At 47.0% G+C, this 26850-nt stretch overlaps 1 protein-coding gene across 3 annotated transcripts in view; it reads right to left on the reverse strand.

Moving 5' to 3' along the window:
- Nucleotides 1-26850, reverse strand: part of sash1a (SAM and SH3 domain containing 1a) — a 145084-nt gene that overhangs the window by 48687 nt on the left and 69547 nt on the right. For all 3 annotated transcript variants that reach the window (XM_068044504.1, XM_068044508.1, XM_068044507.1), the window contains exons 2-8: nt 22319-22447; nt 14070-14120; nt 13888-13937; nt 11500-11540; nt 3453-3542; nt 1812-1924; nt 903-1004 (exon numbers count right to left, since the gene is read on the reverse strand). In XM_068044504.1, the coding sequence (XP_067900605.1) occupies nt 903-1004; nt 1812-1924; nt 3453-3542; nt 11500-11540; nt 13888-13937; nt 14070-14120; nt 22319-22447 (576 nt within the window). The remainder of the gene's footprint in view (nt 1-902; nt 1005-1811; nt 1925-3452; nt 3543-11499; nt 11541-13887; nt 13938-14069; nt 14121-22318; nt 22448-26850) is intronic.

Genomic DNA, 26850 nt, shown 5'->3' on the forward strand with positions numbered 1-26850 from the left:
TTGGATGCAGGAATCGGAAGTACAATTTTAAAGTTTACAGTTGACACCAGTTTGGGAGGTGTAGTTAATACAAAGAATGAATGTGACAAAATACAGGAAGACATTAATAAGTTTACAGGATGGGCCTGTAATTAGCAAATGAACTTCAATATAGAAGTGTGTGAGGCGGTGCATTTTGGTAGGAAGAAGAACAAGGCCGCATACTGATGGGATACTAAGAGCTGTAATGGGGCTGAGAAGCAAAGGGATCTAGAGTACACAAATCACTAAAAGTAGCAATGCAGGTTAATAAGGCCATTAAAAAAGCAAACCAAGTTTTTGGGGTTCATTTCTGGTGGGATAGAACAGATATAGAGAAACTGTTTCTATTTGTGGGAGTGTCCAAAACTAGAGGACATAAGTATAAGACAGTCAGTAATAAATCCAATAGGGAATTCAGGGGAAACTTGTTTATCCATACAGCAGTAAGCAGGACCTGTTAAGGAAAATAACACAGATGCATTTCAGTAGAAGCTAGCTAAATACATGAGGGAGAAATGAATAGAAGGATGGGAGGAGGCTTATGTGGAGCAAGAATGCCAGCAATGACAAGTTGCGCCAGATGGGCTGTTTCTGTGCCGTAGATTCTATGTGACTCTGTGATTGCTGTTTGTGGGCCCTTGCTGTGCGCACATTGCCTGCCACATTTCCTATATTACAACAGTGACTACACTTCAAAAGTACTTAATTAACTATATAGCATTCTGTGTTGTCCTGTGGTCTTGAAAAGCACTATATAAAGGCAAGTTTTTTGTCCTTTCTTTCACTAGCGGGTACGATACTGAGGTACCTGCAGGGGTTGAGGCTCCCCCAAAGATTTTTGAGGCCCGAGAATTAAACAGCATTAAACAGACTTTACTCACACCACCATCGGAGGACTCATCGCAGGGCTCATGGGCTCCACCTGCCGATTGAGTTGAATCCATGCTCAGCGACAGCCTGCTATGACACTCATATTCTTTGAGCTGAAAAATAAATTAGAATTAATTTATTTGTAAGAAATAAAATCCAGAAGGGGAAAAAAAAAACAAATACAGCAGGTCCTCTGACCTTTGCAAACAGTGATTAGAGTTAGCCTTGGCTCAGTGGTATTATTCTTGCTTCTCAGTCAGAAGGTTGTGGGTTCAAGTCCCAGACGAGAGACGCAAGTGCAAAGTCCAGGCTGAATCACCAAGGGAATGCTGCACTGTCAGAGGGGTTGTTTGTGGGACCTTGTTTTGTGCAAATTCACTGCTGTCTTTCCTACAATGCAACAGTGGTGACACTTTAAAAGTACTCCATTCGCTGTAAAACATTTTGGGACATTCAGAGGATGTGAAAGGTGCTATATAAATGCCAATTTTTCTTATTAGTAGAGATTTAAATGACATCCAGTAGTTCAGAACAAAGTTAGAATTCGCCACGCCTGGAAGAACTGCCGAATGAATCCTTCCGAGTCTGTTCTCCAAGGAGGGGTATGGTAGTTGGTGGTAAAATATAAGTATTTGGGGCTGGAATTTCCTGTGGGCGTGCCAACCAGAATTTCTGCTCAAAATTACCCTCATTCCACTGATATCTATTTACACTCAAATGTCCTACTAATCTCATTAACACACAGTGAAACATAAAAATAGGCATAAAAAGCTGAAACTCAATAAATAATCAGGGACTCAGGAAAGTCTCGAGACTGGGGCTTCTGATTCTGTAGTTGTGACAGAAAAAAAGCCAGTGAAATAAACTGAATCAATGTGAATAGAAGTTACTTCAACCTGTAGGAGACGTGTCTGAGTTACCTTAGCGAGCGCCTCTTCTATTGTTATCATCTTATCTTTGACCATCATCATCAGCTCAATGCGATCCTCATCACTCATGGTAATCTCACTGGCCACAAATCCAACATCTTCTCCTTTAAGAGAAAAAAAATCCTTCTGTTATTAAAAAGCCTTCAAAAGGTTAAGTTTTAAAACATGAACTGCCCAGCACAACTCAGGGCACCTGTCTCCATCTCGAATTTTCAGGCCATTTGGCCCAATGTGCCTGTGCCAGAAAGTAAGGATATTACATTTTTAAAAAAAATTTATTCTTGAGATGTGTGTGTCACTGGTGAGGCTGGCATTCATTGCCCATCTCTAGTTGCCCTAAGGTGATGGTGGACCTTCTTCTTAAACTGCTGCAGTCAGAGGGCAACTGAAAGGCAACCACATTGGAATGGGACTGGAGTCACACAGAGGGAAGACCGCATAAGGAGAACAGGTTTCTTCCCGCAAAGGACATTAATGAACCAATTGGATTTTTAACTCTGCCATATATATATATTGGGGTGGGTTAGAGCGGGACAGGGGTGTTTGTTGTCTCGATTTCAAGGAAAATAGGGAAGTCTGTCATTGTTATAAGCAAACTTCTTGTATTGAGTCCTGTTCATTTATTTGTTTAATCGTTAGTAAATCCATTTGCTGCTTTATACTGATCCTTAGTCTGATAGAGGATATCTTTGTCTAACTACTGAAGATCACGTATCTCACATGTGCTATATTCCAGTTAGCCGGACGACGACGACGGTGGAGGCAAGTCTCAATTCGATCCCCTGCATCGCACCATGTTTACCTGGATATTGGGCAGCTAAAGGCACACTTTGTAGAAACGACAAACCCAGTGACAGGATTGGGGAGTGGCACTAAACACTAGAAAGTATTTACTATAAATAGCCAAATAAAACTCTTGTTGCTATTTGTTTGATACAGGGTGGATCTCTGCCTATTGAACCTGGAAGTTTCATCACATGATGATAGGGTGGCGCAGTGGTTAGCACCGCAGCCTCACAGCTCCAGTGACCCGGGTTCAATTCTGGGTACTGCCTGTGTGGAGTTTGCAAGTTCTCCCTGTGTCTGCGTGGGTTTCCTCCGGGTGCTCCGGTTTCCTCCCACATGCCAAAAGACTTGCAGGTTGGTAGGTAAATTGGCCATTATAAATTGCCCCTGGTATAGGTAGGTGGTAGGGAATATAGGGACAGGTGGGGATGTGGTAGGAATATGGGATTAGTGTAGGATTAGTATAATGGGTGGTTGATGGTCGGCACAGACTCGGTGGGCCGAAGGGCCTGTTTCAGTGCTGTATCTCTAAATAAATAAATGATCTCCCACCTCCAAATGCCCTGCTCAGTCGAACAAACTTTTTTCCCCATCTCTAATCTAAACTAATAAAACCATTCAAAGAAAATTAAAATCTGCAGCATTTTTTTTCAATGTCCCCTATGATTTTTCTCCCAGGCATTGCTTGCAGCAGTATCCAGGAGCTTAATCTTTAATTCCTGGAAATGCCAGGACAATCCCAGAGATTGGCATCCTAACAACAGGCCTTTAGCTAAAGTGCCTGCCCCACTGCACAATTGGCAGAAGTACAAGCTGAAGTGAAAGCTCTCCCCATAATAGCTTTACCTTTACACAGTTCCCGCACTGCATTCCCTTTCTGTGATTTCCGAAATCCCTGCCAAAAGGATTTATTTTTCTTTTTCCAGTCACTACTTCCTGTAAGGAGAACACAAAATAGTCAAACAGCGTTGAACCCTTTCCTCATTTTTTTCATGAACTAATCTTAACATTCAAGTTCACACTCTCAGAGGGTTTTATACATTTTAACAAAATAAGATCGTATCCCGTGGCATTGCTGGTTTACCCTGGCCCCAGGCCAGAATCACGGTGTCTGATATTTACCCTGGTTCCTGGCATGGAAGCATGGTGCTCGATGTTTACCCTGGTCCCTGGCATGGGAGCAGAATGTCCTATGTTTACCCTGGCTAGGTAGCACAGTCCTTGGTGGCTGGCTACTGCAGTTCAGAGGGTATTTGGTTTGGGACTGGAGTCACATGTAGGCCAAACCAAGTAATGAGAACAGGTTTCCTTCCCTAAAGGGCTGCGATGAACCAGTTAGGTTTTTTTTACAGTAATCCAAAAGCTTCATGATCAATGTTAATGTCTCAACTGTTAGCAGTTTTATGTTTCCAGATTTTTAAAATTGAATTCAAATACTCCAACTGCTACATTGAGAGTTGATCTCATAATATCTGGATTATTAGTTTAGGGTTCTGAATTACCAGTCCAACTGAGAGAAGTAAAGGTGAACTTCTCACTCCAGGTTTGAGTGCATTATGTTCAAGTGTCAGGACCATTAACTTCCTGTGTTCTTTCATCCTCAAAGAAGGTTGACTTGTCAACCCCTAATTTATCCCCTCCACTCACTCGACCGCAATATGGGTCAGGCTGGGTTGAGCCATGAAGCACTAGGGGCTGGGTTGAGTCCTGAGCAGAAGTCGGCAAAGTGTCCATAGACGGATACCAGTGTCCGTGGTAAACAATTTTGGGGTCCGTGACTGGTAATTTCAGGGTTGAGAAATTTTCTATCGGCTTCGTCAGACCAGCTTTAAAAAAAATTGCGTGTCAGTTTCATGGCTGACAGCTGCTGAAGCAGAGACAGTGCTTTCAGAACGTCAGACAGATTCGGGGATTTCTGGTGGGTTCTGATTATTATTTTTAAAGTCCATCAGGTGGAGGGGGGAGAGTGTGGGGGGGGGGTGGAAAGAGAGCGTGGGGGGTGGAAAAGAGCGTGCAGGGGGGAAGAGAGCGTGGGGGGGGGGGAAGAGAGCGTGGGGGGGGGGGGAAGAGAGCGTGTGGGGGGGGAAGAGAGCGTGGGGGGGGGAAGAGAGCGTGGGGGGGGGGGAAGAGAGCGTGGGGGGGGGGGAAGAGAGCGTGGGGGGGGGGGGAAGAGAGCGTGGGGGGGGGAGAGAGCGTGGGGGGGGGAGAGAGCGTGGGGGGGGAGAGAGAGCGTGGGGGGGGAGAGAGAGCGTGGGGGGGGGGAGAGAGCGTGGGGTGGGGGGGGAGAGAGCGTGGGGGGGGAAGAGAGCGTGGGTGGGGGGAAGAGAGCGTGGGTGGGGGGAAGAGAGCGTGGGTGGGGGGAAGAGAGCGTGGGGGGCGGAGAGAGCGTGGGGGGAGGAGAGAGCGTGGATGGGGGAAAAGAGCGTGGATGGGGGAAGAGAGCGTGGGTGGGGGAAGAGAGCGTGGGTGGGGGGAAGAGAGCGTGGGTGGGGGGAAGAGAGCGTGGGTGGGGGGAAGAGAGCGTGGGGGGGGGGAAGAGAGCGTGGGGGGGGGGAAGAGAGCGTGGGGGGGGGGAAGAGAGCGTGGGGGGGGGGAAGAGAGCGTGGGGGGGGGGAAGAGAGCGTGGGGGGGGGGAAGAGAGCGTGGGGGGGGGGAAGAGAGCGTGGGGGGGGGGAAGAGAGCGTGGGGGGGGAAGAGAGCGTGGGGGGGGGAAGAGAGCGTGGGGGGGGGAAGAGAGCGTGGGGGGGGGAAGAGAGCGTGGGGGGGGGGGAGAGAGCGTGGGGGGGGGAGAGAGCGTGGGGGGGGGAGAGAGCGTGGGGGGGGGAGAGAGCGTGGGGGGGGGAGAGAGCGTGGGGGGGGGAGAGAGCGTGGGGGGGGGGAGAGAGCGTGCAGGGGGGAAGAGAGCGTGGGTGGGGGGAAGAGAGCGTGGGTGGGGGGAAGAGAGCGTGGGTGGGGGGAAGAGAGCGTGGGGGGGGGGAAGAGAGCGTGGGGGGGGGGAAGAGAGCGTGGGGGGGGGGGAGAGAGCGTGGGGGGGGGAGAGAGCGTGGGGGGGGGGGAGAGAGCGTGGGGGGGGGAGAGAGCGTGGGGGGGGGAGAGAGCGTGGGGGGGGGGAGAGAGCGTGGGGGGGGGGAGAGAGCGTGGGGGGGGGGAGAGAGCGTGGGGGGGGGGAGAGAGCGTGGGGGGGGGAGAGAGCGTGGGGGGGGGGAGAGAGCGTGGGGGGGGGGAGAGAGCGTGGGGGGGGGGGAGAGAGCGTGGGGGGAGGAGAGAGCGTGGGGGGGGAGAGAGCGTGGGGGGGGGAGAGAGCGTGGGGGGGGGGAGAGAGCGTGGGGGGGGGGGAGAGAGCGTGGGGGGGGGGAGAGAGCGTGGGGGGGGGAGAGAGCGTGGGGGGGGGAGAGAGCGTGGGGGGGGGAGAGAGCGTGGGGGGGGGAGAGAGCGTGGGGGGGGAGAGAGCGTGGGGGGGGGAGAGAGCGTGGGGGGGGGAGAGAGCGTGGGGGGGGGAGAGAGCGTGGGGGGGGGAGAGAGCGTGGGGGGGGGAGAGAGCGTGGGGGGGGGAGAGAGCGTGGGGGGGGGAGAGAGCGTGGAGGGGGGGAGAGAGCGTGGAGGGGGGGAGAGAGCGTGGGGGGGGGAGAGAGCGTGGAGGGGGGGAGAGAGCGTGGAGGGGGGGAGAGAGCGTGGGGGGGGGAGAGAGCGTGGGGGGGGGGAGAGAGCGTGGGGGGGGGGAAGAGAGCGTGGGGGGGGGGGAGAGAGCGTGGGGGGGGGGGAGAGAGCGTGGGGGGGGGGGAGAGAGCGTGGGGGGGGGGGAGAGAGCGTGGGGGGGGGGGAGAGAGCGTGGGGGGGGGAGAGAGCGTGGGGGGGGGAGAGAGCGTGGGGGGGGGAGAGAGCGTGGGGGGGGGGAGAGAGCGTGGGGGGGGGAGAGAGCGTGGGGGGGGGGAGAGAGCGTGGGGGGGGGAGAGAGCGTGGGGGGGGGAGAGAGCGTGGGGGGGGGGAGAGAGCGTGGGGGGGGGGAGAGAGCGTGGGGGGGGGGAGAGAGCGTGGGGGGGGGGAGAGAGCGTGGGGGGGGGAGAGAGCGTGGGGGGGGGAGAGAGCGTGGGGGGGGGAGAGAGCGTGGGGGGGGGGGAGAGAGCGTGGGGGGGGGAGAGAGCGTGGGGGGGGGAGAGAGCGTGGGGGGGGGAGAGAGCGTGGGGGGGGGAGAGAGCGTGGGGGGGGGAGAGAGCGTGGGGGGGGGAGAGAGCGTGGGGGGGGGAGAGAGCGTGGGGGGGGGGGAGAGAGCGTGGGGGGGGGGGAGAGAGCGTGGGGGGGGGGAGAGAGCGTGGGGGGGGGAGAGAGCGTGGGGGGGGGGAGAGAGCGTGGGGGGGGGGAGAGAGCGTGGGGGGGGGGAGAGAGCGTGGGGGGGGGGAGAGAGCGTGGGGGGGGGGAGAGAGCGTGGGGGGGGGGAGAGAGCGTGGGGGGGGGAGAGAGCGTGGGGGGGAAAGAGAGCGTGGGGGGGGGAGAGAGCGTGGGGGGGGGGAAGAGAGCGTGGGGGGGGGAGAGAGCGTGGGGGGGGGGAGAGAGCGTGGGGGGGGGAGAGAGCGTGGGGGGGGGAGAGAGCGTGGAGCGGGGGAGAGAGCGTGGGGGGGGGGAGAGAGCGTGGGGGGGGGAGAGAGCGTGGGGGGGGAGAGAGCGTGGGGGGGGAGAGAGCGTGGGGGGGGGGGGGAAGAGAGCGTGGATGGGGGAAAAGAGCGTGGGTGGGGGAAAAGAGCGTGGGTGGGGGAAAAGAGCGTGGGTGGGGGGAAGAGAGCGTGGGTGGGGGGAAGAGAGCGTGGGGAGAAGAGGAGAGTGGGGGAGGGCGAGAGAACATGGGGTCTGAAAGAAAGAGGGACAGAGAGAGAGATAATGGGGGGAGAAAGCGGGTGGCTGAGAGAGGGAGAGGTGGGGGACAGAGAGAGCGAGAGAGGTGGGGGGGACAGAGAGAGCGAGAGAGGTGGGGGGGAACAGAGACAGGTGGGGGGAGGGATAGAGAGAGGGGAAGACATGGGGTGGGGGAAGCTACACAGAGAGGGGAGGGAGCAACACATGGGAGGGGACAACACAAGAGGTGGGGGGACTACACGGTGTTGGGGGGGGGGGCGGAAAGAGACAGAGAGAGAGATAGAAAGGCAGACAGACAGAGATAGAAAGAGAGAGGAGGGAGAGAGCACAATCAAGATCTCTCCTGATAGATGTATATCTATCCGGGATACTCCGCATCGCTAAATAAGTGTGCGGGCAGACATTGACTACTTATGCAAGCAAAAAAATGCTGGATATCTCACTAAACCAGTGTCCAACACAGTGACGAGAAAGTAAGACAATAAATTAGTCTTCTCATTTAAAGCTTCTTCACAAAAATGCACATTTCCTGTTGTTTTGATTGATAGTAAGATTAATAGTAAGATAAATTTTAATGCCTTTATCTTTCTGAAATTATCTCACCAGTCCCCTGTGTAAGAAAATAATTGTTATGTGGCGACCCCCCCACGCAAAAAGGTTGGATATCCCTGCTTCAAGCCTTTAACCTTGTGTTTTGAAATAACGTAGCAGCTAGGTTATTTTAAAACACAACTTTAAAGACTTGTGTTACGTAAACTCATTTTAAAATGGCAATGTCTTGATTTTTACGCTCTAGCACGCATTACTTTCATTTGGGACGCAAGATCAGTGGCATGTTGAAAGTTACTGGGCATTTATTTCTATATATATGTCACATTCCGCTGCTATCTATTTGGAATCGTATTGTTCCAGAAATTGTATAAAGGGGAGAACAGGTAACAAAATCCAAGGGATCTCCAGAAGTCAGCACTGTAAGTTCCTCATGAATACAAAAATACGGTGTATAGGGGCTGAGTGATATTGGTGAAAACAGGATGCTGCTCACCCAGATACAATAGTTAGTAAATACAATGTAACGGATAGCTTTAATACACCTTAATCTATGATGAACTGTCTACGATTCCTTAACAAAATCTATGACGCATTTGCAGTTTTAAAACTGACGGGGAAGACGTAGTAAAAATTTATTAAGTTTCAATGACCATGTTAGAAACAGGCATTAACTGATTTATTTTGCTGTGAATTTGTTTAAAGGAGAGGTTTCACAAGTATGTCAAAGATCAGTAACTACAATGTGCATCATTTACTATTCAGTTTGAGAGCAGATAAAATGAGCGGCCAATATCATTTGCAAGTTGTCTGTATCATATCATTGCATTACGTTCTAAGTGCACCTTTGCTAACAGGTAAGAGATTTGGCTTGGACATAAATTGGTTAGTCTGGAGTACAATCTTACAGATATTGACTAAACATTTTGTAACTGAATAATACATACAGTAATAACCACTCAATTTTTGCACAAAAGCTTTTGCTAATAATTATCTTGTCAGAGCTGAAACAGAATCGGCAATGATAGACTGAGATATAGACATATGTGAATTTAAGAGAATCACTTTATTGGAGGAACTGAGGAGCACTCTTTATTTGTAATTGTGTTTATCTAATTCTGTCACTAGCTTTAGTGAGCAAATGACATTTCGTCCAAGAGAGATTCTATTGTTTCTGTATTTTAGAATCCAGGATCTAGTTTAACAGCCTGTCAAGATAAATAAACTAGTCTTGGCTACCTACCATTAATCTTTCTGTCCCTTCCTGTCCCACTCTGCTTTTCTGTTTTATATGACTCTTTGGAAGTACTATCTGCTCTATCCTGATTTGGAGATCACTACCCTTTTGTTGGTTGCCCTATCTTCAGACAAATATTACAAGCAGATGGAGAAGTTGCACAAACATTGACTATGGGTGACAAAAGCAGTGTGAGAAATGGTCTGTCTTTGATTGCTGATTTTTCTACCGCCTCACCTCAATAACTACAATAACAACACTCTCCTTGAGTTTATTGGATGAATTTGCACTCTTGACACAGTGTTAATCGACACAGGTCAACTGACAAAGTCCATCTACCACCCCGTGACATAGTGTAGCTTGCTCTACTCTGTCAACAAAAGTAATTCGCATTGGCATTGCGTACTATTTTGCTTGCGAGCTAGCTAATACAGTTGTGCTGCTCTCCATTGATGCTTGTATGCTTAGCTATTTTATTTATGGGGAGAAATGTGTTTTAAATTGGACTGTATTTTGATGGCATTAGATTAGATACACTTTATATTCAGATTAATTGCCCCCCTGTCCGTGACTGAGACAATAATTTTGTCAAATGTCCTTGGTGCAACATGTCGGTGCCTATCCCTGGTCCCGAGACATTCATAGGAACAGGAGAAGGCCATCTGGACCCTTGAGCCTGTTTCACCATGGCTGATCTGTATCCTAACTCCATCCACCTGCCTCAGCTCCAGACGCCTAAATACGCTTCATTAGCAAAGATCCATTAATCTCAGATTTAGAATTATTAATGCACCTAGCATTTACTTCTTTTGATGGGAGAGAGTTCCACACTTCTTTTTATGAAGAACTGTTTCCTAACTTCTCTCCTGAATGGTCTGGCTCTGATTTAAAGTTATGTCACCTTGTCCTAGACTCACCCACAAGCAAAAAAAAGTTTCTCTCTATCTACCCTCTCAATTCCTTTCAAAATCCTAAAATCCTCAATCAAATTATCCTTAACCTTCTACATTTCAAGGAATACAAACCTGGTTTATTTAATCTCTCCTCGTAATCTAACACATGGAACCCTGGTAAATTCTGATAAATCTGCACTGCACTCCTTCGAAGGCATTTTTAAGGTGCAGTTCATAGAACTGCACACAGTATTCCAGATGTAGTCAAACCAGGGCTTTGTATAGCTTAGCAAAACTGCCTTCCCTTTACATTCTAATCCTTTAGATATAAAAGCAAACATTCCATTCGGGGTTGGGTTTCCCGACTGGGTCAGACAGGGAAGTGAACTGCTTGCATTTATATAGCACGTTCGACATCCCAAAGCACTTCACAGGACTAGTTAGGAAATTGGGACACAAAGAGGAGTTGGGTGAAGAGGCTTTCAAGAAGGGGTGAGATGTATCAAGGCAGCTGGGGACAGGAGGAGAACTCCATTCGGGGCTGTGCTATCTGAAAGCTGTGCCATCCATGGCAGAGAAGAAGAAGAGATCAAACAGACCAGAGCAGATAGGTGATCCGGGTTGTAGGTGATTGTAGAAGTCTAGTGGCACAATGGCTGAAGTGATTCTTGAGTAAGATTGAGGATGTTGAAATCAAATTGCTTGGAATGGGGACCAGTGCAGATCCTGAAGATAGGGTGATAATGTGAGTGGGGCTTAGCATGAGACAAATAAATATACATGCAGACAGAAATAGATATAGACAGAGAGACAAACACACGATAGATATAGATACACATCGAACAGAGAGACGAAGACAAATAGAAGGATAAATATAGATGGGTAGAAGTAAGATAGAGATTGATAGATGGGTAAATAGATAGAAAGAGAAATAGAAAATGAGACAGATACATAGGTATAGATAGAAAGACAAATAAACAAATGTATTAAATATAAACAGTATTAAAATAAACAGATGCTTTCACTATAGGACAGTAGATAGATAAATAGAAGGCATATAGATAGATGGATGATACACAAGTAAACACATATATTTAGATGGCAAAGAGAATGACAGATAAATAATGGTACAGACAGATACATAGATATATATAGACAGATAGACGGATGGACATATAATAAATAGGTAGAAAGCCAGACAGATAGAGGAATCGAGATAATTAGACAGATTGACAGGCAAATAGATACACAGGCATGTAGATGGACAGACAGATATAAAGGCAACTAGATTGGTAGATAAAGAGAAAGTTGAGGATGTTTTAGTCCAACAATTTAACACTAATCTTCAGAACAAAACGATACTCACCGACTGACCCATCCTCCGAGCTTGACTTGCAAATCAAATGTCTGTTTAAAAAATAAAACAGTGTTAGAATGCAGGCCATTTTCGTTTGATTAAAAAAAGCTGTGTAAGTAAACAACTGTCTTTCTTAATGCTGTTGCTCGTGAATCCTCTCCCAAGTCTCTCGATGTTCGTCTCTGGGGTTTTGGATTGAAATCCAGGGCCCATTCCTGGCTCATACAGACCCTGAGCTGCAAGGAGCCATTCACCAATGGATCAGGACAGACTGGGATTCTGACCACATGTGAATTGCAGCGTGAATCAAGCAAGCAAACAGACCACTGAAAAGCATTCCTCAACCGCACATTAGCTCAACACTTGCAAGGTGATGGATAATTTAGCAATATTGAGGAATACTGGATGCAAAGTTTAACAGAACAGCAGAAGCATGATGATAGGGACAAACCTTACAACTCCAGCAGGTCTGGAACTGTGCCGTTCTCAGTAAAGGGAGATAAGATGCTAACTGAGTGAGGCACTGGCAAAGTGCTTTTGCTCAGAGAGGTAAGGAAGTGAATTTGGCCAGAACGTGAGTTTGGTGCTGAGACACAGCAGGGCTGAAATTACAAGACCAGACAAATAACTGAAAATTAGTTTTAATTAATGACGTCTAAACTGCTTAAAGTCAGGATCAGGAGGAAAGGTTTCTTGGAGATATATGACAGAAAATTGTCATTGGACAGATAGAGAGGAATAGTGAAGCAAAGGGAGGGTGAGTGCCCACAGGGGAATTGGGAAGGGACAGGAGCAACCAGCACAATAGGCAGATCTTGACACTTACGAGAAACGAGCATTGAGAGACTTGAGAGGGGATTCAATAACAACAGCATAGCACTGGGAAGAAGGGTTGATTTACCCATGGGGAAAAGAGACACACCAGCCATGGAAACAGGCAGTTGTAGGACTTATAAAGTAAGGGAGATACACAGCCTGTTGAAATGCTGTGCTGTGTCTTACATAACAAGAGGGAAGGAAACGAAATCAGCATGAATGGTGGTTGACATTCGAACCAATGGCACGGGAAAATGTAGGGTGGAAGTTGTGCAGAGTAAGTATGAGCAGTCAGGTTCAGACTGAAGTGCAAGACCTAAGGGAGTAGGAGGTCCAGGGAAAATCCCAGTACCAAGTGTTAGACAAGTTAAGGAGAAGCAAATTAGGCAGTGTGGCCAGAATGATAGCATAGAAGGGAAGTTTTCATATTCCAAGGACACTGGGATAAGTTATGGATGAAAGATGGGTCAGGCTGAACCTGAATCAGAACAGAAAGGGTAAGTAAGGTAGTGCGGGAAAGTATTGAAATTAATAAGGCAGAGGGATGGCATACCTGGAAATAGGGAATATAAATAACTGGGGAAAGTAGTGACAGAATAAATTAAGGTATCATTCTGGGCACCACACTTTAGGGAGGAGGTCAAGGGTGTAGAGGAGATTTATTAGAATGATACCAGGGATGAGGGACTTCAGTAATCAGGAGACACGAGAGAAGCTGGGATTGTTCTCTTCAGAGCAGAGAAGGTTAAGGGAGATCTAATAGGGATGTTCAGAATTAAGAAGGATTTTGATAGAGTAAATCGGGAGAAACTTTCCACTGGCAGGTGGGTCAGTAACCAGAGGACACAGATTGAAGTAAATTGGCAAAAAAAAAAAGAGATGAAAATTTTTTTTTTAACTACAGGGAGTTATGATGATTTGGAATCTTCTTCTTATTTGGCCTCCTTGTCTCGAGAGACAATGGGTAAGCGCCTGGAGGTGGTCAGTGGTTTGTGGAGCAGCACCTGGAGTGGCTATAAAGGACAATTCTAGAGTGACAGACTCTTCCACAGGTGCTGCAGAAAAATTTGTTTGTCGGGGCTGTTACACAGTTGGCTCTCCCCTTGCACTTCTGTCTTTTTTCCTGCCAACTGCTAAGTCTCTTCGACTCGCCACACTTTAGCCCCGCCTTTATGGCTGCCCGCCAGCTCTGGCGATCGCTGACAACTGACTCCCACGACTTGTGATCAATGTCACAGGACTTCATGTCGCGTTTGCAGACGTCTTTAAAGCGCTTTAATGATTTGGAATGCACTGCGTGATAGAGCCCAGTGTTTCATTAACAGGAGTAAATACAGCCCAGTGTAAACCATGCAAAGGTTTTCCTTTGTGCTTGATAATGTGGACATCTTTGGATTGGGTTATGAGCCTGACTCATCATTCTGGCTTTGTGACACACAGATGGGTGGAGATAGTGACATAAACACGCCCCTTCTGTTGTTAAGGAAATGAAACACCACTTACAGACGCTGGTGTGTTTATCTGAAAGCACGAGTGAGGAGGTGTTTTAATGATGTTGCCAGTGCTGTAAACATCACTTACTCTCTCTCGCTCTCTGGTGTTGACACCACACTCCCCAATGGACGTGATTCCTGGGAAACAAATTCAGAGTCAGTGGCTGCTAAAAAGAAAAAAGAGCTGTGTTGAAATCACAAGATGAATTTAATACATTTCTTGTGTTCCTGGAGAGGCTCCAGGAGGATTTGGAGGGAAGCTGTACTCACTGCAGTCTCAGGCAGCAGCTGTGGTGATGGTGGATTGGCAACTGAGCTTTCCTAAAATCAGAACACATGAAGTCTTTGTAAATCAGTAAAACGTGGCAGTTTTCAATCCAAAATTATCACAGCCAAAGTCAAGAGCAAAAGAGGGTAGAATCAGTGGAGCTACTGCTTCCTGTTTATCAAAGAAACAAAACAAGTCTGAAAACTTAATTACAGAGATGGGATTCTTCAAAATGAGAGAGTAAAGATTTCTCATTACTAGTCTGAATCATTTAACTTGTATTTAACCCTGAATCAGATTCTTCACTTTAATGGCACCAACACAACTGGCAATTGAAAACACCCAATCAAAACTAGAAGTGCTACAGCCAGACGGTTTACATCCTGAGCCCAACACTGTCCAACATGAAACTCACTGCCCTTCAGAAAAAGACTTGCACTTATATAGTACCTTTCAGGACCTAAGGGCATCTCAAAGCGCTTTCCAGCCAATGAGGTACTTTTGAAGTGTAGTCACTGTTGTCATATAGGAAACACAACCGATTTGTGCACAGCAGGTCCCACAAACAGCAATAATCAGATAATCTGTTTTAGTGATATTGGTTAAGGAATGAATATTACAGGGGAGAACTAGCCTGCTCTTTCTCGAAAGAGCACCAGCGATCTTTTACTTCCACCTGAGAGGGCAGACAAGGGCTCGGTTTAACATCTCACCTGAAAGACAGCACCTCCCTCAGAGCGATGCTCACTCATTCTGAACAGAGAAACCGGTGTGAAATTTAACTGGGGTAATCATGCGAGTGTGTGAATCAACTGGTCTCCTTCAGGCCTGTGGGTAACAGTGAGGCACCAGCAAAACATTACAGGTGCTGATGACAGCAACCTATGCAAATCAGATGATCAGTGCAGGGAGATCAATATTATTTAGAAGGATGTGCAGGGAAGCAACGGACAGCTGGAATTTAAACTGATAAAGTAACAGGACTGCAACAGGAAACAGGAAGTGTGTGCAACTATTAAAAATCCACAGGGAAAGATGGAACAGGAAAGGGATAGGGATGTGATTTACCAGTCAACTATTTGCAGCTTGTGCTGAAGGTCAGTGTCTGGATCCAGAATCCACTTTGTCTACGTTTGCCCAGTTGTCAAATTTTTCTCAGTCAGTCTCATTCTCACCTCTGGAAAGGAAGACTGTAGGTTCAAGTCACACTCAAGAGACTTGAGCACAAAATCTTGGCGAACACTTCAATGCTGCAGGAGCAGACACAAATTGTTGAGATGCTGGAAGTTAGGAGTCCGCAGACACTGACATCCAAGTATCCAGTGCCTCCCAACTTGCGTGCCAGTCCATGACCAGCGGTTTCTGTTCAACGTGAGTTCTGTGGTCTTAGATTTCAAGATCTACTTGTGCCAACAGCTTAATGATTCAATGCTAGCCAGTAAGTGCCCTCCAGCATGATGGGCTGCATATGAATGGGTGAAAGAGTCACCTCCTTACTGTAACATAGGATGCGGTATATACTTTAACAAAAGCAAAATACTGCGAATGCTGGAAATCTGAAATAAAAACAGAAAATGCTGGAAATACTCAGCAGGTCAGGAGCATCTATGAAGAGAGAAAGAGAGTTAAGGTTTCGGGTTGATGCCTTTCAGAATTCGGATGAAAGGTCGTCATCTTGAAACATTAACTCTGTTTCTCTCCCCACTGATGCTGCCTGGCTTGAGTATTTCCAGCATTTTCTGTTTTTACAGCATATACTTTGTTTCACTCTAAACATCCGTGGAGAGGGAGGCTAGTTCGGCCTCAGCTGGAATATTGCATCCAGTTCTGCGTGTTGCACTTTTGGAAAGACGTGAGGGCATTGGAGAGAGTACAGGAAAGATTCACGGGAATGGTTCCAGGGATGAGGAACTTCAGTTATGAAGATAGATTGGAGAAGTTGGGGCTGTTTTCCTTGAAGAGAAGGCTGACAGGAGATTTGATAGAGGTATTCAAAATCATGAGGGGGCTGGACAGAGTAGATAGAGAGAAACTGTACCCACTCATGAAAGGATCAAGAATGAGAGGGCACAGATTTAAAGTAATTGATAAGAGAAGCAAAAGCAACATGAGGAAAATCTTCTTCACACAGCATGTGGTTAAAGTCTGGAATGCAGCGATTGAAAGTGTGGTGGAGGCAGGTTCAATTGAAGCATTCAAAAGGGAATTAGACCATTATATGAAAAGGAAGATTGTGCAGGGTTACGGGGAGAAGGCGGGGGAACGGCACTGAGTGAATTGCTCTTTCAGAGAGCCGGTGCAGACACGATGGGCCGAATGGCCTCCTTCTGCGGTGTAACAATTCTGTGATTCTGTATAGGGAGGCGACTTGCATCAGAGTTTGTATAAGCGTGATTAGCACTTCAACGTGATAGAAAACAGGGTGTAACATACATCTGAAAAGTGGTCTTATTCTGTCATATTGTCTGTAGACCAGCTCAGCTTTAGAAAACACTAAACATTCTTAATCAGTGTACAATCTTAGCAAGTTATTTATTTATTTATGCTTACTGCTGCACCACAGGTGCCAGTGTGGCCTAAGTGGGTAGCACTCTTACTCTGAGTCAGAAGGTGGTGTGTTAAAGCCCCCTAACTCCAGAAACTTGAAAACAAAATTTAGGTTGACACTCCCTGTGCAGTACTGAGGAAGTGCTGCACTATTGGAGGTGCTGTCTTTCGGATGAGACGTTAAACCGAGGCCCTATCTGCCCTCTCAGGTGGACATAAAAGATCCTATGGCACTATTCAGCGGCCAGGCTAATATTTATCCCTCAACCAACATCACTAATAATGATAATCTGTTCATGATCTCATCGCTGTTTGTGGGACCTTGCTGTGCATACATTGGTTGCATTGTTTCTTATATTATAACAGTGACAACACTTCAAAAGAACTTGCTGTCAAGTGCTTTGGAACATCCTGATGTCATGAAAGGGGCTAAAGAAATCTAAGCTCTTTCTTGCTTTCTTGCCTTTATTCATATTTGTTTCATATTGATTATAGCTTCAGGCACTGTGCACTAACCCAGTTGCACAGCTCAATCATATGCTGTCATCTACATTACCATTTTGTAATCCTGATCTTTTCAAATGCAACTAAAATTGTACCTGGCCTCAGGAAATAGCAGGCTGACAATGGCATCTATACTATGCCCATTTACCTTAGTAGGCCTGGTGGTTACTGCGCCTCCAAAGCATGAAGCCATTTCGGAGAGGTGTGATTAGGCACTGTACAAGCATAAAACTTTTATCTTTCTTTAAATATATCGCTTTAGCCTGAACAAGCTAGAAAAGAAGCAGGGAGGTGTCTGATTATGACAATTAGCAAACACACATTGATTTCAACTAGGGAAATTAGGATTATGCTATTGCATACAGGTGATCATGAAGAGCTGGCAGTGCTGTCAAACAAACCAAAGTACTGATAATTTCATGCATGCATCATCTGGGCCGATAAAATAGATTTTATAAGGTCCGATGCCCAAAATCTGGCAGCCTCGGGTCTGAGATTGTGGCAGATTCTGGAATTTACTGGATTTTGGACACTAGACTGTCAAGATTAAGCTCCTCTAATATTGCCTCTGAGTTCATCCCCTTTTGTACCTGGGATCATCCTTGTTGCTGCTCACTCCTCCAATGCATGACCATCCCTTTTGAAGTGTGTTAACCTGAACCGCACACAGTGATCCGATGAAAGCCTGACCAGGACATTTACAGCCTCAGCATTTCTCGAGAGACTTACACTGTACTGTGCTGTAATCATTTTAGCTTTAGTCTTGCTTTAGCTAATCTTCATAAAAATAATGCTACATTTTAGTCTTATTATAATTATTTCCTCTACATATCAACCCTTTTACATACTTTACGAAAAGTTTAGAAAGAAGAATTTATTGGAGCAAAATGGGTTTTGACTATTTTCAAAAATTTCCAGTTTTTGGACAGTCAGATTTTGGATATCGGACCTGTATTAACATATAAACACAGACGTCTAAACAAACACAAACATGTAAACAAACACACCCACAGATATATACAGATAAACACACATAAACCACACACACACAAACACAAAGACATGAATCTGTACACATGTGTATGATCTCTAGCTTAGAGTTTGTTCGCTTGGCTACAAAGAAAAACGACAAGAAGCGCACGTTCATGTTAGAAATTGAAGGCAGGGAAAGATGAAGAACAAAGCAAACTAGAAGAGAAGGAACAATATGGATTTGATGCCAACAAAAGTAACTGTTGCAAAGTAAAGTCGAGGAGATGGTGAAAGATCATTAGCTTACTCTTGAGCTAGCAAAGACATCTGAATCTGGAACGCTCAGATTATTATTTTGTTAAATCCAATTGGTTTCCAAATTTTCGAGAGAGGTAATACTGATGGTTTTATTTGGGCTTAAGTACCAGTTCACCACGATAGGAAGGGCAAAACTGCTCACATTTGGTTCACTACCGGCCAACTCCTTGGCCACAGTCTTATCTGGTGATATAAATACGTATCTACTTCTCTACGCCATTTGAGGTTGGAATCAGGAATGACATCAAGCACGAAGGAGCGTTAACCGAATAGCTCAGGGAAATGGAGGTCAGCAGACAGAGGAAAGAGTGGGACCAAGAATCAATGATGACACAGCACAAACATGACCTACCAATTCCACAGGTGCATCTATGACATTTGAGTAACGCGAGCTCTGTCAATTTGGCTCGACTGGTAGCACCTACGCCTGCGAATCAGGAGGTTATGGGACTAGAAATTGGATCGTGCACTGCCTGTTTTACAGGCAGAAAGTGGGTACCTGAGGGGCAATAGGCAGGCAATGTGTACAGACTGATTAAATTCAGCCCCTGGTAAACAGTGTGCTGCCTGGTAAATGGTGCCATTCCTATCTGCCACGTGGGCACCCATCCCACCATGATTCCAAGGCGGACGCCCATTTTGCGTATTGAAGGTGCGGGTCCCCTCACAATCACGTGCGGGGGGGTGGGGTGGGGGGGGGGAGGAGAATCATTGATTACAACCTCAGATGACACCAGAGCAGGTGCTGGCACCATATTTAAAGGTCTGCCAGCCCTGCATTCACCCCTGTCCAGGGTTTGGTGCAGCATACAACTCTGTCCAACTGGGTCCTTTATTCCCATCTCCCCCCCCCTCCCCCCCCACCATCCCCCGAGGAAGGCAGAAGACTTAGTCAGAACAAAGTTACAGGGTGGCTCCATGGTTCAGTGATGTCTCCCCTTTAGATTCTCTTCCGGGCTTCAAGGGAAAGTCAGGAGGTTACCTTCCCCCGCGATGGCAAGATGAGATCCTCCTGCCTGACCAAGCAAGCCTGTGGAGATTGCAGAGGAGGTCAGAAGCCGTAGGGGCACCCAGCACAACTGGATCCAGTGCAGGAAGAGGGTCAATGACCTACTGCGTTCAGCCAAGCTGAGTGCTCCATACCAGTCACCTTCTTGAGGATTGCATGCGAGTATCCGGGTGGTTGCGTGACACGGGTAGGGGAGCAGCGCTGCGGTGTTGACTGAGTGGCTCGGGTTCTGTCTCTTCCTGACAGATGCGTGAATGTGTCTCGGCCACAGGCCACCTTCCTTCGTAACTCACCCCCCCTTAACTTCCATGACTGCGAATGTCAGCATGAGTGAAATCAGATTCCCCAGTAGGGGTTGAGGAGCTGAAAGAGCTGAAATGGCATGTTGATCCTTACTCGTGTAGCATAAGAGGGCCCATAATAGGAGATGTCCCAGATAGAAAGAGGAATCCCACACGTACGTCCACTGACCTCCGCCGAGGAAGAGGCTTTGGAGCTGGCGGGCATCCAGGGTGGAGTTCCTGTGCAAGAGAGTGAGGATTGTTTTCCGTTGGCATGTGCATCAATGTTGATGACCCGCTTGTTAGGCATCAGGAGAACTGCATCGTCCAACGCACATATGTTTGTGTTGTCGCATGCAGGTAGCCATTTGCAGGGGCCCACAACCACTGGGGGACAGTCCACTTCTGAGGAGGAAGACAATTCAGAGGATGTACTGACCCATGCTTCTCTTGCACCCTCCACCTCAGTGGGTACATGCTCGGCTTTAGAATCTGGGTCACAAGCTAGTGAGAGCACCACACACGCTCACGAGCAGCTGACAGAGGCTGACACAGCTGAGGCCTCTGACAGTCAGAGGACTGTGGGTGGCCAGGCCAATGTGAGCCCCAGGTTAATGACAAGCCTCTGTGTCGACAGCACAGAGCATGTTGGAGTTACAAAGAGGAATATGGCAAAATCTGGTGGAGATGCTAGAGGCCTTGAGCAGCCGTGAGTAGACGATGGAGGAATATATCCATGACTCAGGCCTATGAGTACATGGCTTCTTCCATCAACAGGTTGGCAACCCTCATGGAGAGCCAGATCCCACAGATTCGTGCTGACCTGCACACCATCGCCTTGGCCATTAGCTTGACGCAACTTTGACAAGGCAAAAGAAGGAACAGGAGCCCAGATGCTTCTGCAGCTCCTGATCCTTCTCTGTTGAGCAGCGTGGCTCAGGAGAGCCTTCAAAGAGAGGAGGAGAGACTGACAGCCACATCTGGGAGCTCCCCTCACAGCGCTCCAAGCGTGGCAACCGGCTCCTCAGCTCCTCTGCCAGTAAACTCGGCTCCAGCAGCCACGACGCCTTAAGAGAGTCCTGCACCAGTGCAGGAGACCCCCAGGCAGCTGGGGTCTTCCAGGCCTCAGGCAGCCAAAGGACGCCTGCCAATGTCATCACAGGCAAAGGGGCAGCCTGCCTCCAGCCCAGCTGCTGCTGCCAGGATCACACTGTGTAGGAGTACCCGCAAACGGATTAAAGAAGAGCACATAGCCAGACTTTGGGTTTTACAGGTGTAGATTATACATTTAGTGTTAAATATTTAAAAGGTGCTTTGTTGAAATCTTTAGGCTTCATTGTTTGAAAGCCATGCACCATTGTACCTTAATTGTGAGATGTAGACCTCACCCTTCCTCCTTAGAACTATGCCAATGTGAACACAGCCCTCATTAACATGGCAATGTGATGAGCGCCTTCTTTAACAAATGTTCTCCCATGGGCACTAGCGCACCTTGCCCTAAAGGCCTGCTCAGGTCAGGAAAAAGAATCCGACCCGAACCAGACCAGATCACTTGCTGTAGACTAATCAAACTTTAGAAAATTATAAGAAAGCTCCAAAAATGTGCAGAATTGCACACCAGCAGCCAGAAGAAATAATCCAGCAACTAACCTGTAAGTACTTCATTCGCACTGGTGGGGGATTCTTCATGCTGTTTAACGTTGTGTTCAGCTGTGTGAGGTTGAGAGCACGGAGGCTGGAGCATGGCATTCAAACATGGCAGCACTGTCATCAGCGCGAAAACTACTGCACCAAGATGGCGTCTGGTGCACTGTCAGAAGTGTCGGACACTATTTTCAAGGGTGAGGAGGTCGATTAGCGCCTAAAAAAGGTCCAGTTTCTCCACCCGCTGTCTTTTGGATGAGACATTAAACCAAGGCTCTTTATGCACTCTCAAGTGCATTAAAAGATCCCATGGCACAATTCGAAGAGCAGGAGAGCTCTCTCTGATGTCCTGACCAATATTATCCCTCAACCAACATCATCATAAAGTGATTATCTGGTCATTTATCTCACTGTTGGTCCGGGTAGCTGGCTGCTGTGTTGGTCTATGTAACACCTAAAAAGCAATTAATTGGCTGTGAATTACTTTCAGAAACCCAAGGCTTTATAAATTGTTCTAGATTTCATCTTTGAACCCACCGCACTGTATAAATAAGGCCAATTCAAAAGAACGAACTGTGGGTTGGGGTGGGAGGCGGGAAGTGCAAATCAAATGGATTATAAACTACGAAATTTGATATTTAATTTGAAGCCTAATTAATGTTTCACTCCAGGGTTCTCAAATACAATTGAATTTGCTGTACTGCTATGTTCTCCTGGTATCCTGGCTAGCACTTGTCCCTCAACCAACATCTCTAATAACAGATTACCCGGTCACTTGTTTGATTGCTGTTTGTGGTACATTGCTGTGCGCAAACTGGCTTCCACGTTACCTACATTACAACAGTGACTGTATTTGAAAAGGCTATAAAGTACGTTGGGACGTCTTGAAGTTGTGAACGGCGCTATATGAATGCTAGTTTTTTTCTTTGCTCGTTTGGAAACACGCAGATCTCGGAGGAGGAGGGAATTTTCTTACCAGTTCAAGGTCCTCTGAGACTCTGTGCGTGCACAGCTCTTCCAATCTTTCCGGCACGTCACTGAGACAGGTATTGTAGTATTCTGTGTACTGCTGAGCCAGATCATCAATGTTTCCCAATGATCCATCCTTTGAGGGGAATAAAAGCATGAAAATTCAGTTTACAGCAGGCAAGGAGGAACTGGCCAACTCTCAATATTTTCCAATCACCTGATACTTGAGTGTACTTAAAGAAAAACTGTCAAAGTGAAAAAGTGCTTGTCCAGCCTTTCGTTGTTCACAAACAGAGTCAGCTGTAGCACAGCTGGTGGCACTTTTGCCGCTGAGTCAGAAGAAGGAGACTGACGGGAGGATAAAAGAGCAGCCCCTAAGAGCGAGAACACAGCAAGACCGGTTGGGAGGATAAATGAGTGGCCCAGAGATTGAGAGTACAGTGAGACTGGTAGGGTGAATAAAAGAGCAGCCCCCTGAGAGTGAGAGCACAGCGAAACCAGCAGATAGGATAAAAGAGCGGCCCCTGAGAGGAAGAGCACATCGAGACGGGGGGCGGGGAGGGCAGGGGTGCAGCCCGGAGAGTGAGAGCACAGCAAGAATAGTGGAGAGGATCGGGGAGGCTCTCGGGAGGGTTCAGAGCGTCCCACTGCGACTGGAATAAAAGTCAAATTGTGACATCACAGGAAAGCAACTAAGTGATTGATTAGTGAGTATTTCTCTTTTTCGCTCTCTAAACTAGAACATTCTTTCAAATTAGGAGCCAGGAAACTAATAACCTCAATCAGGGTGAGTATAACAGTGAGTGAATTAATAACAGTAGAAGCACTAAGCAGGTCTGGAGGCATTAATTAAAATAGGTTAAACAAGGTACCAACTAGATGATAAAAGTTTCTTTTTAAGATCATAGATGCACAGCTGCAACCTGTTGCTTGCAACTCCCGTGTCACGTGGGAACTTCAGGACACTTCACGTGTCTTCAGTGACCACGTGTGTAGAATGCGTCTGCAGCTGCTTCAGCTTGAGCTCAGGATTTCGAGCTTGAGGGGCAGCTGGAGTCACTGCGGAGCATCATGGAGCAGGAGAGTTTCCTGGATCATAGCTTCCAGGAGGTTGTCACCCCACAGCCAGTAAGAGTTCAGGATACGAGGTGGGTGGCCACCTGGAAGACCAGGAAGAGGCAGGAGGTGCAGGAGTCTTCAGGGTATATGCCACTCTCAAATAGGTACTCAGCACTGGAGACTGCAGGGAGCGACGATACCCTAAAGGGTGCAGTCCAAACCATGGCACCAATGGACAATGTTCTGTACAGAAGGGAGCAGCAAAGTGTAGAAATGTAGTTGTTATAGGAGATTCCATAGTGAGTGGGACAGACAGGCATTCTCTGTAACCGTCAACCAGCATCCGCATAGTATGTTGCCTTCCTGGTACCAGGATAAAGGACATCACAGAGAAGGTGCAATGAGTAAGCCAGAAATTGTTGTACACATTGGTACCAACGACATAGCAAGGGCAGGTATTGAGGTCCTGTGGTCACAGTTTGAGGAGCTAGGGAGGAAGTTAAAAAGTAGGAACTCGAAGGTACTAATCTCTGCATTACTCTTCGTACCATATGCTAGCGAAAGTAGAAATAGGAAGATAGGAAGGATCAATGCGTCGCTTAAAGCATGGTGCAGGAGGGAGGGTTTCAGACTCTTGGGGCATTGGGACCAGTTCTGGGGAGAAGGCAACTATTCAAAAGGGACAGGTTGCACTTCAACAGGACTACAACCAATGTCCTCGCGAGCAGGTTCATTAGTGTGGTGGGGGAGGGTGTAAAATAAATTGGCAGGGGGATGGGCACCGGCATATAGAGGTAGAACATTCCCCGAATCTAGGGAATTTTGGAAAATTAAAACCAACACATCGACTATCTCACTAGTCACTTCTTTTAAGACCCTAGGAGGAAGTCCAGCAGGACTAGGAAACTTATCAGCACACAGCTCCAACAGTTTGCTCAGTACCACTTCCCTGGTGATTGTAATTTTCTTGAGTTCCTCCCTCATCATGTGAGAGTATTGGACATAGGAACAGGAGTAGGCCATTCAGCCCATCGAGCCTGCCTTGCCATTCAATATGATTATGGTTGATCTTCCACTTCAATGCTTTTCTCCCCCCACACAATCCTCATATTCCCTTGCGGTCAATACTAGAGAAGGGAGTGTAATACCATATTAGAGAGAAGCAGGCTGAGAAGGGTTACAAGGAATGCAAAGACAAAATTACAATGCATGTATGTAAATGCACAAAGTGTGGTGAGTAAGGTTGGTGAGCTACAAGCACAAATAGCAATATGGAAATATGATATAGTAGTAATAACGGAAACATTGCTTAAAAATGGTGAGGAATGGGCGCTTAATATACAAGCATATAAGGTGTTCAAAACAGATAGAGAAGGAAAAAAGGGAAGTGGGGTGTCAGTACTGATTAGGGAAGATGCAGTAGTATTGGAAATAGGGGATGTCCTTGAGCAGGCAAGGACAAAATCCATTTGGTTAGAGTTGAGAAACAAAATGGGTATGATCATACTACTAGAAGTATCCTATAGACCTCCAAATTGTGAGAGAGGAGAAAATCTGCAGGGAAATCACAAAGATGGGCAAGAACTATAGAGTGGTGATATTGAGGGATTTTAATTACCCAAATATCAATTGGGATAAATGCTAGAGTAAAGGGAAAGGAGGGGGACAGATTTCTGAAATGTGTTCAGGAGAACTTCCTTGATCAGTATGTTCTCGGCCCAACTAGAAAGGAGGCATTGCTGGATCTGGTGCTACGAAATGAAGTGGACCAAGTGCCTGTCGTGGAGCACTTGACTAAGAGTGATCATCATATCATAAGGTTTAGACTCGTAATACAGAATAGCAAGGATCAATATAAGGTAAAATGGCTCGATTGGAAGAAGACTAATTTCAATGCGATGACAGGAGTTCTAGCCAGGATAAAATGGAACCAAAGACTGACAGGAAAAACTGTAATGGAACAATGGGTTATCTTTAAAGAAGAGATGCTTCAGGTACAGGCTAGGTACATTCCAACAATGGCAAAAGGGAGGGGAACCAAAAACAAGGCTCCTTAGATGACTAGGGAGATAGAGATTATGATGAAACAAAAAAAGAGGGTGTATCATGCATTTCAGGTGAATTCTTCAAGTGACAACCAGGCCAAATACAATAAGTTGAGAGGGGAGGTGAAGAAGAAAATAATACTGGCAATTAGAAAATATGACAATAGAATGACAGTCAACATAAAAGGGAACCCAAAAATCTTCAACCAGCACATAAATAGTAAGCAGGTAGTAAGAGATGAAGCAGGGCCTATTAGGGACAAAGAGGATAATATATGCTTAGAGGCACAGGGTGAGGCTAGAATACTTAATGAGCACTTTGTATCAGTGTTTACTAAGGAAGAGGAATCTGACAATATATCTGTAGAAGCAGAGAGAGTAGAGGCAATGGATAGGGTAAAAATTAAGAGGGAGGAGGTACTGGAAAGACTGGCTATGCTTAGGGTAGATAAGTCACCTAGTCCAGATGGCTTGCATCCCAGATTGCTAAAGGAAGTGGGGGTGGAGATAGCGGAAACGCTTGCCATAATCTTCCAATCTTCCCTGGATATGGGGGAGGTGCCAGAGGAATGGAAAGTGACAAATGTGACACACTTATTCAAGAAAGGGTCTATGGACAGTCCCAGCAACTACAGCCAATTAGTTTATCAGTGGTAGGTTTGGTTTTAGAAACAATAATTGGAGAAAAAATATCAACAGGCACTTGGAAAGGTTTGAGTTAATTAAGATTAGCCAGCATGGATTTGTAAAAGGAAGACCATGCTCAACTAATCTAACTGAACTTTTTGATAAAGTAACAGAGAAGGCTGACGAAGGGAATATGCTGGATGTTGTGTAAATGGATTTGAAGAAAGCTTTTGGACCTTGGAATACAGTATAGAACTTCAAAATTTGCCAATGATACCAAACTTGGAGGTGATGCGAACAGTGAGGATGATATGAACTGCCTGCAACAGGACATAGATAGGCTAGCAGAATGGGCAAATAAGTGGCAGATGGAATTTAATACAGACAAGTGTGAGGTGATACATTTTGGAAGAAGGGACAGGGTGAGCCAATATAGACTTAATGGCACAGTTCTAAAGATTGTGCAGGAAGAGAGGGTCCTGGGGATAGAAATATAGAAAATAGGAGCAGGAGTAGGCCATTCAGCCCTTCGAGCCTGCTCCGCCATTCATTAAGATCATGGTTGATCATCCAACTCAGTAGCCTGTTCCGGCTTTCCCCCCATACCCTTTGATCCCTTTAGACCCAAGAGCTATATCTAACTCCTTCTTGAAAACATACAATGTTTTGGCCTTAACAGCCTTCTGTGGTAGTGAATTCCACAGGCTCGCCATTCTCTGGGTGAAGAAATTTTTCCGCATCTCAGTCCTGAAAGGTTTACCCAGTATCCTTAGACTATGACCCCTGGTTCTGGACACCCCCACCATCG

Source organism: Heterodontus francisci, chromosome 13 (genome assembly GCF_036365525.1).
Source record: "Heterodontus francisci isolate sHetFra1 chromosome 13, sHetFra1.hap1, whole genome shotgun sequence".
Classification (NCBI taxonomy): domain Eukaryota; kingdom Metazoa; phylum Chordata; class Chondrichthyes; order Heterodontiformes; family Heterodontidae; genus Heterodontus; species Heterodontus francisci.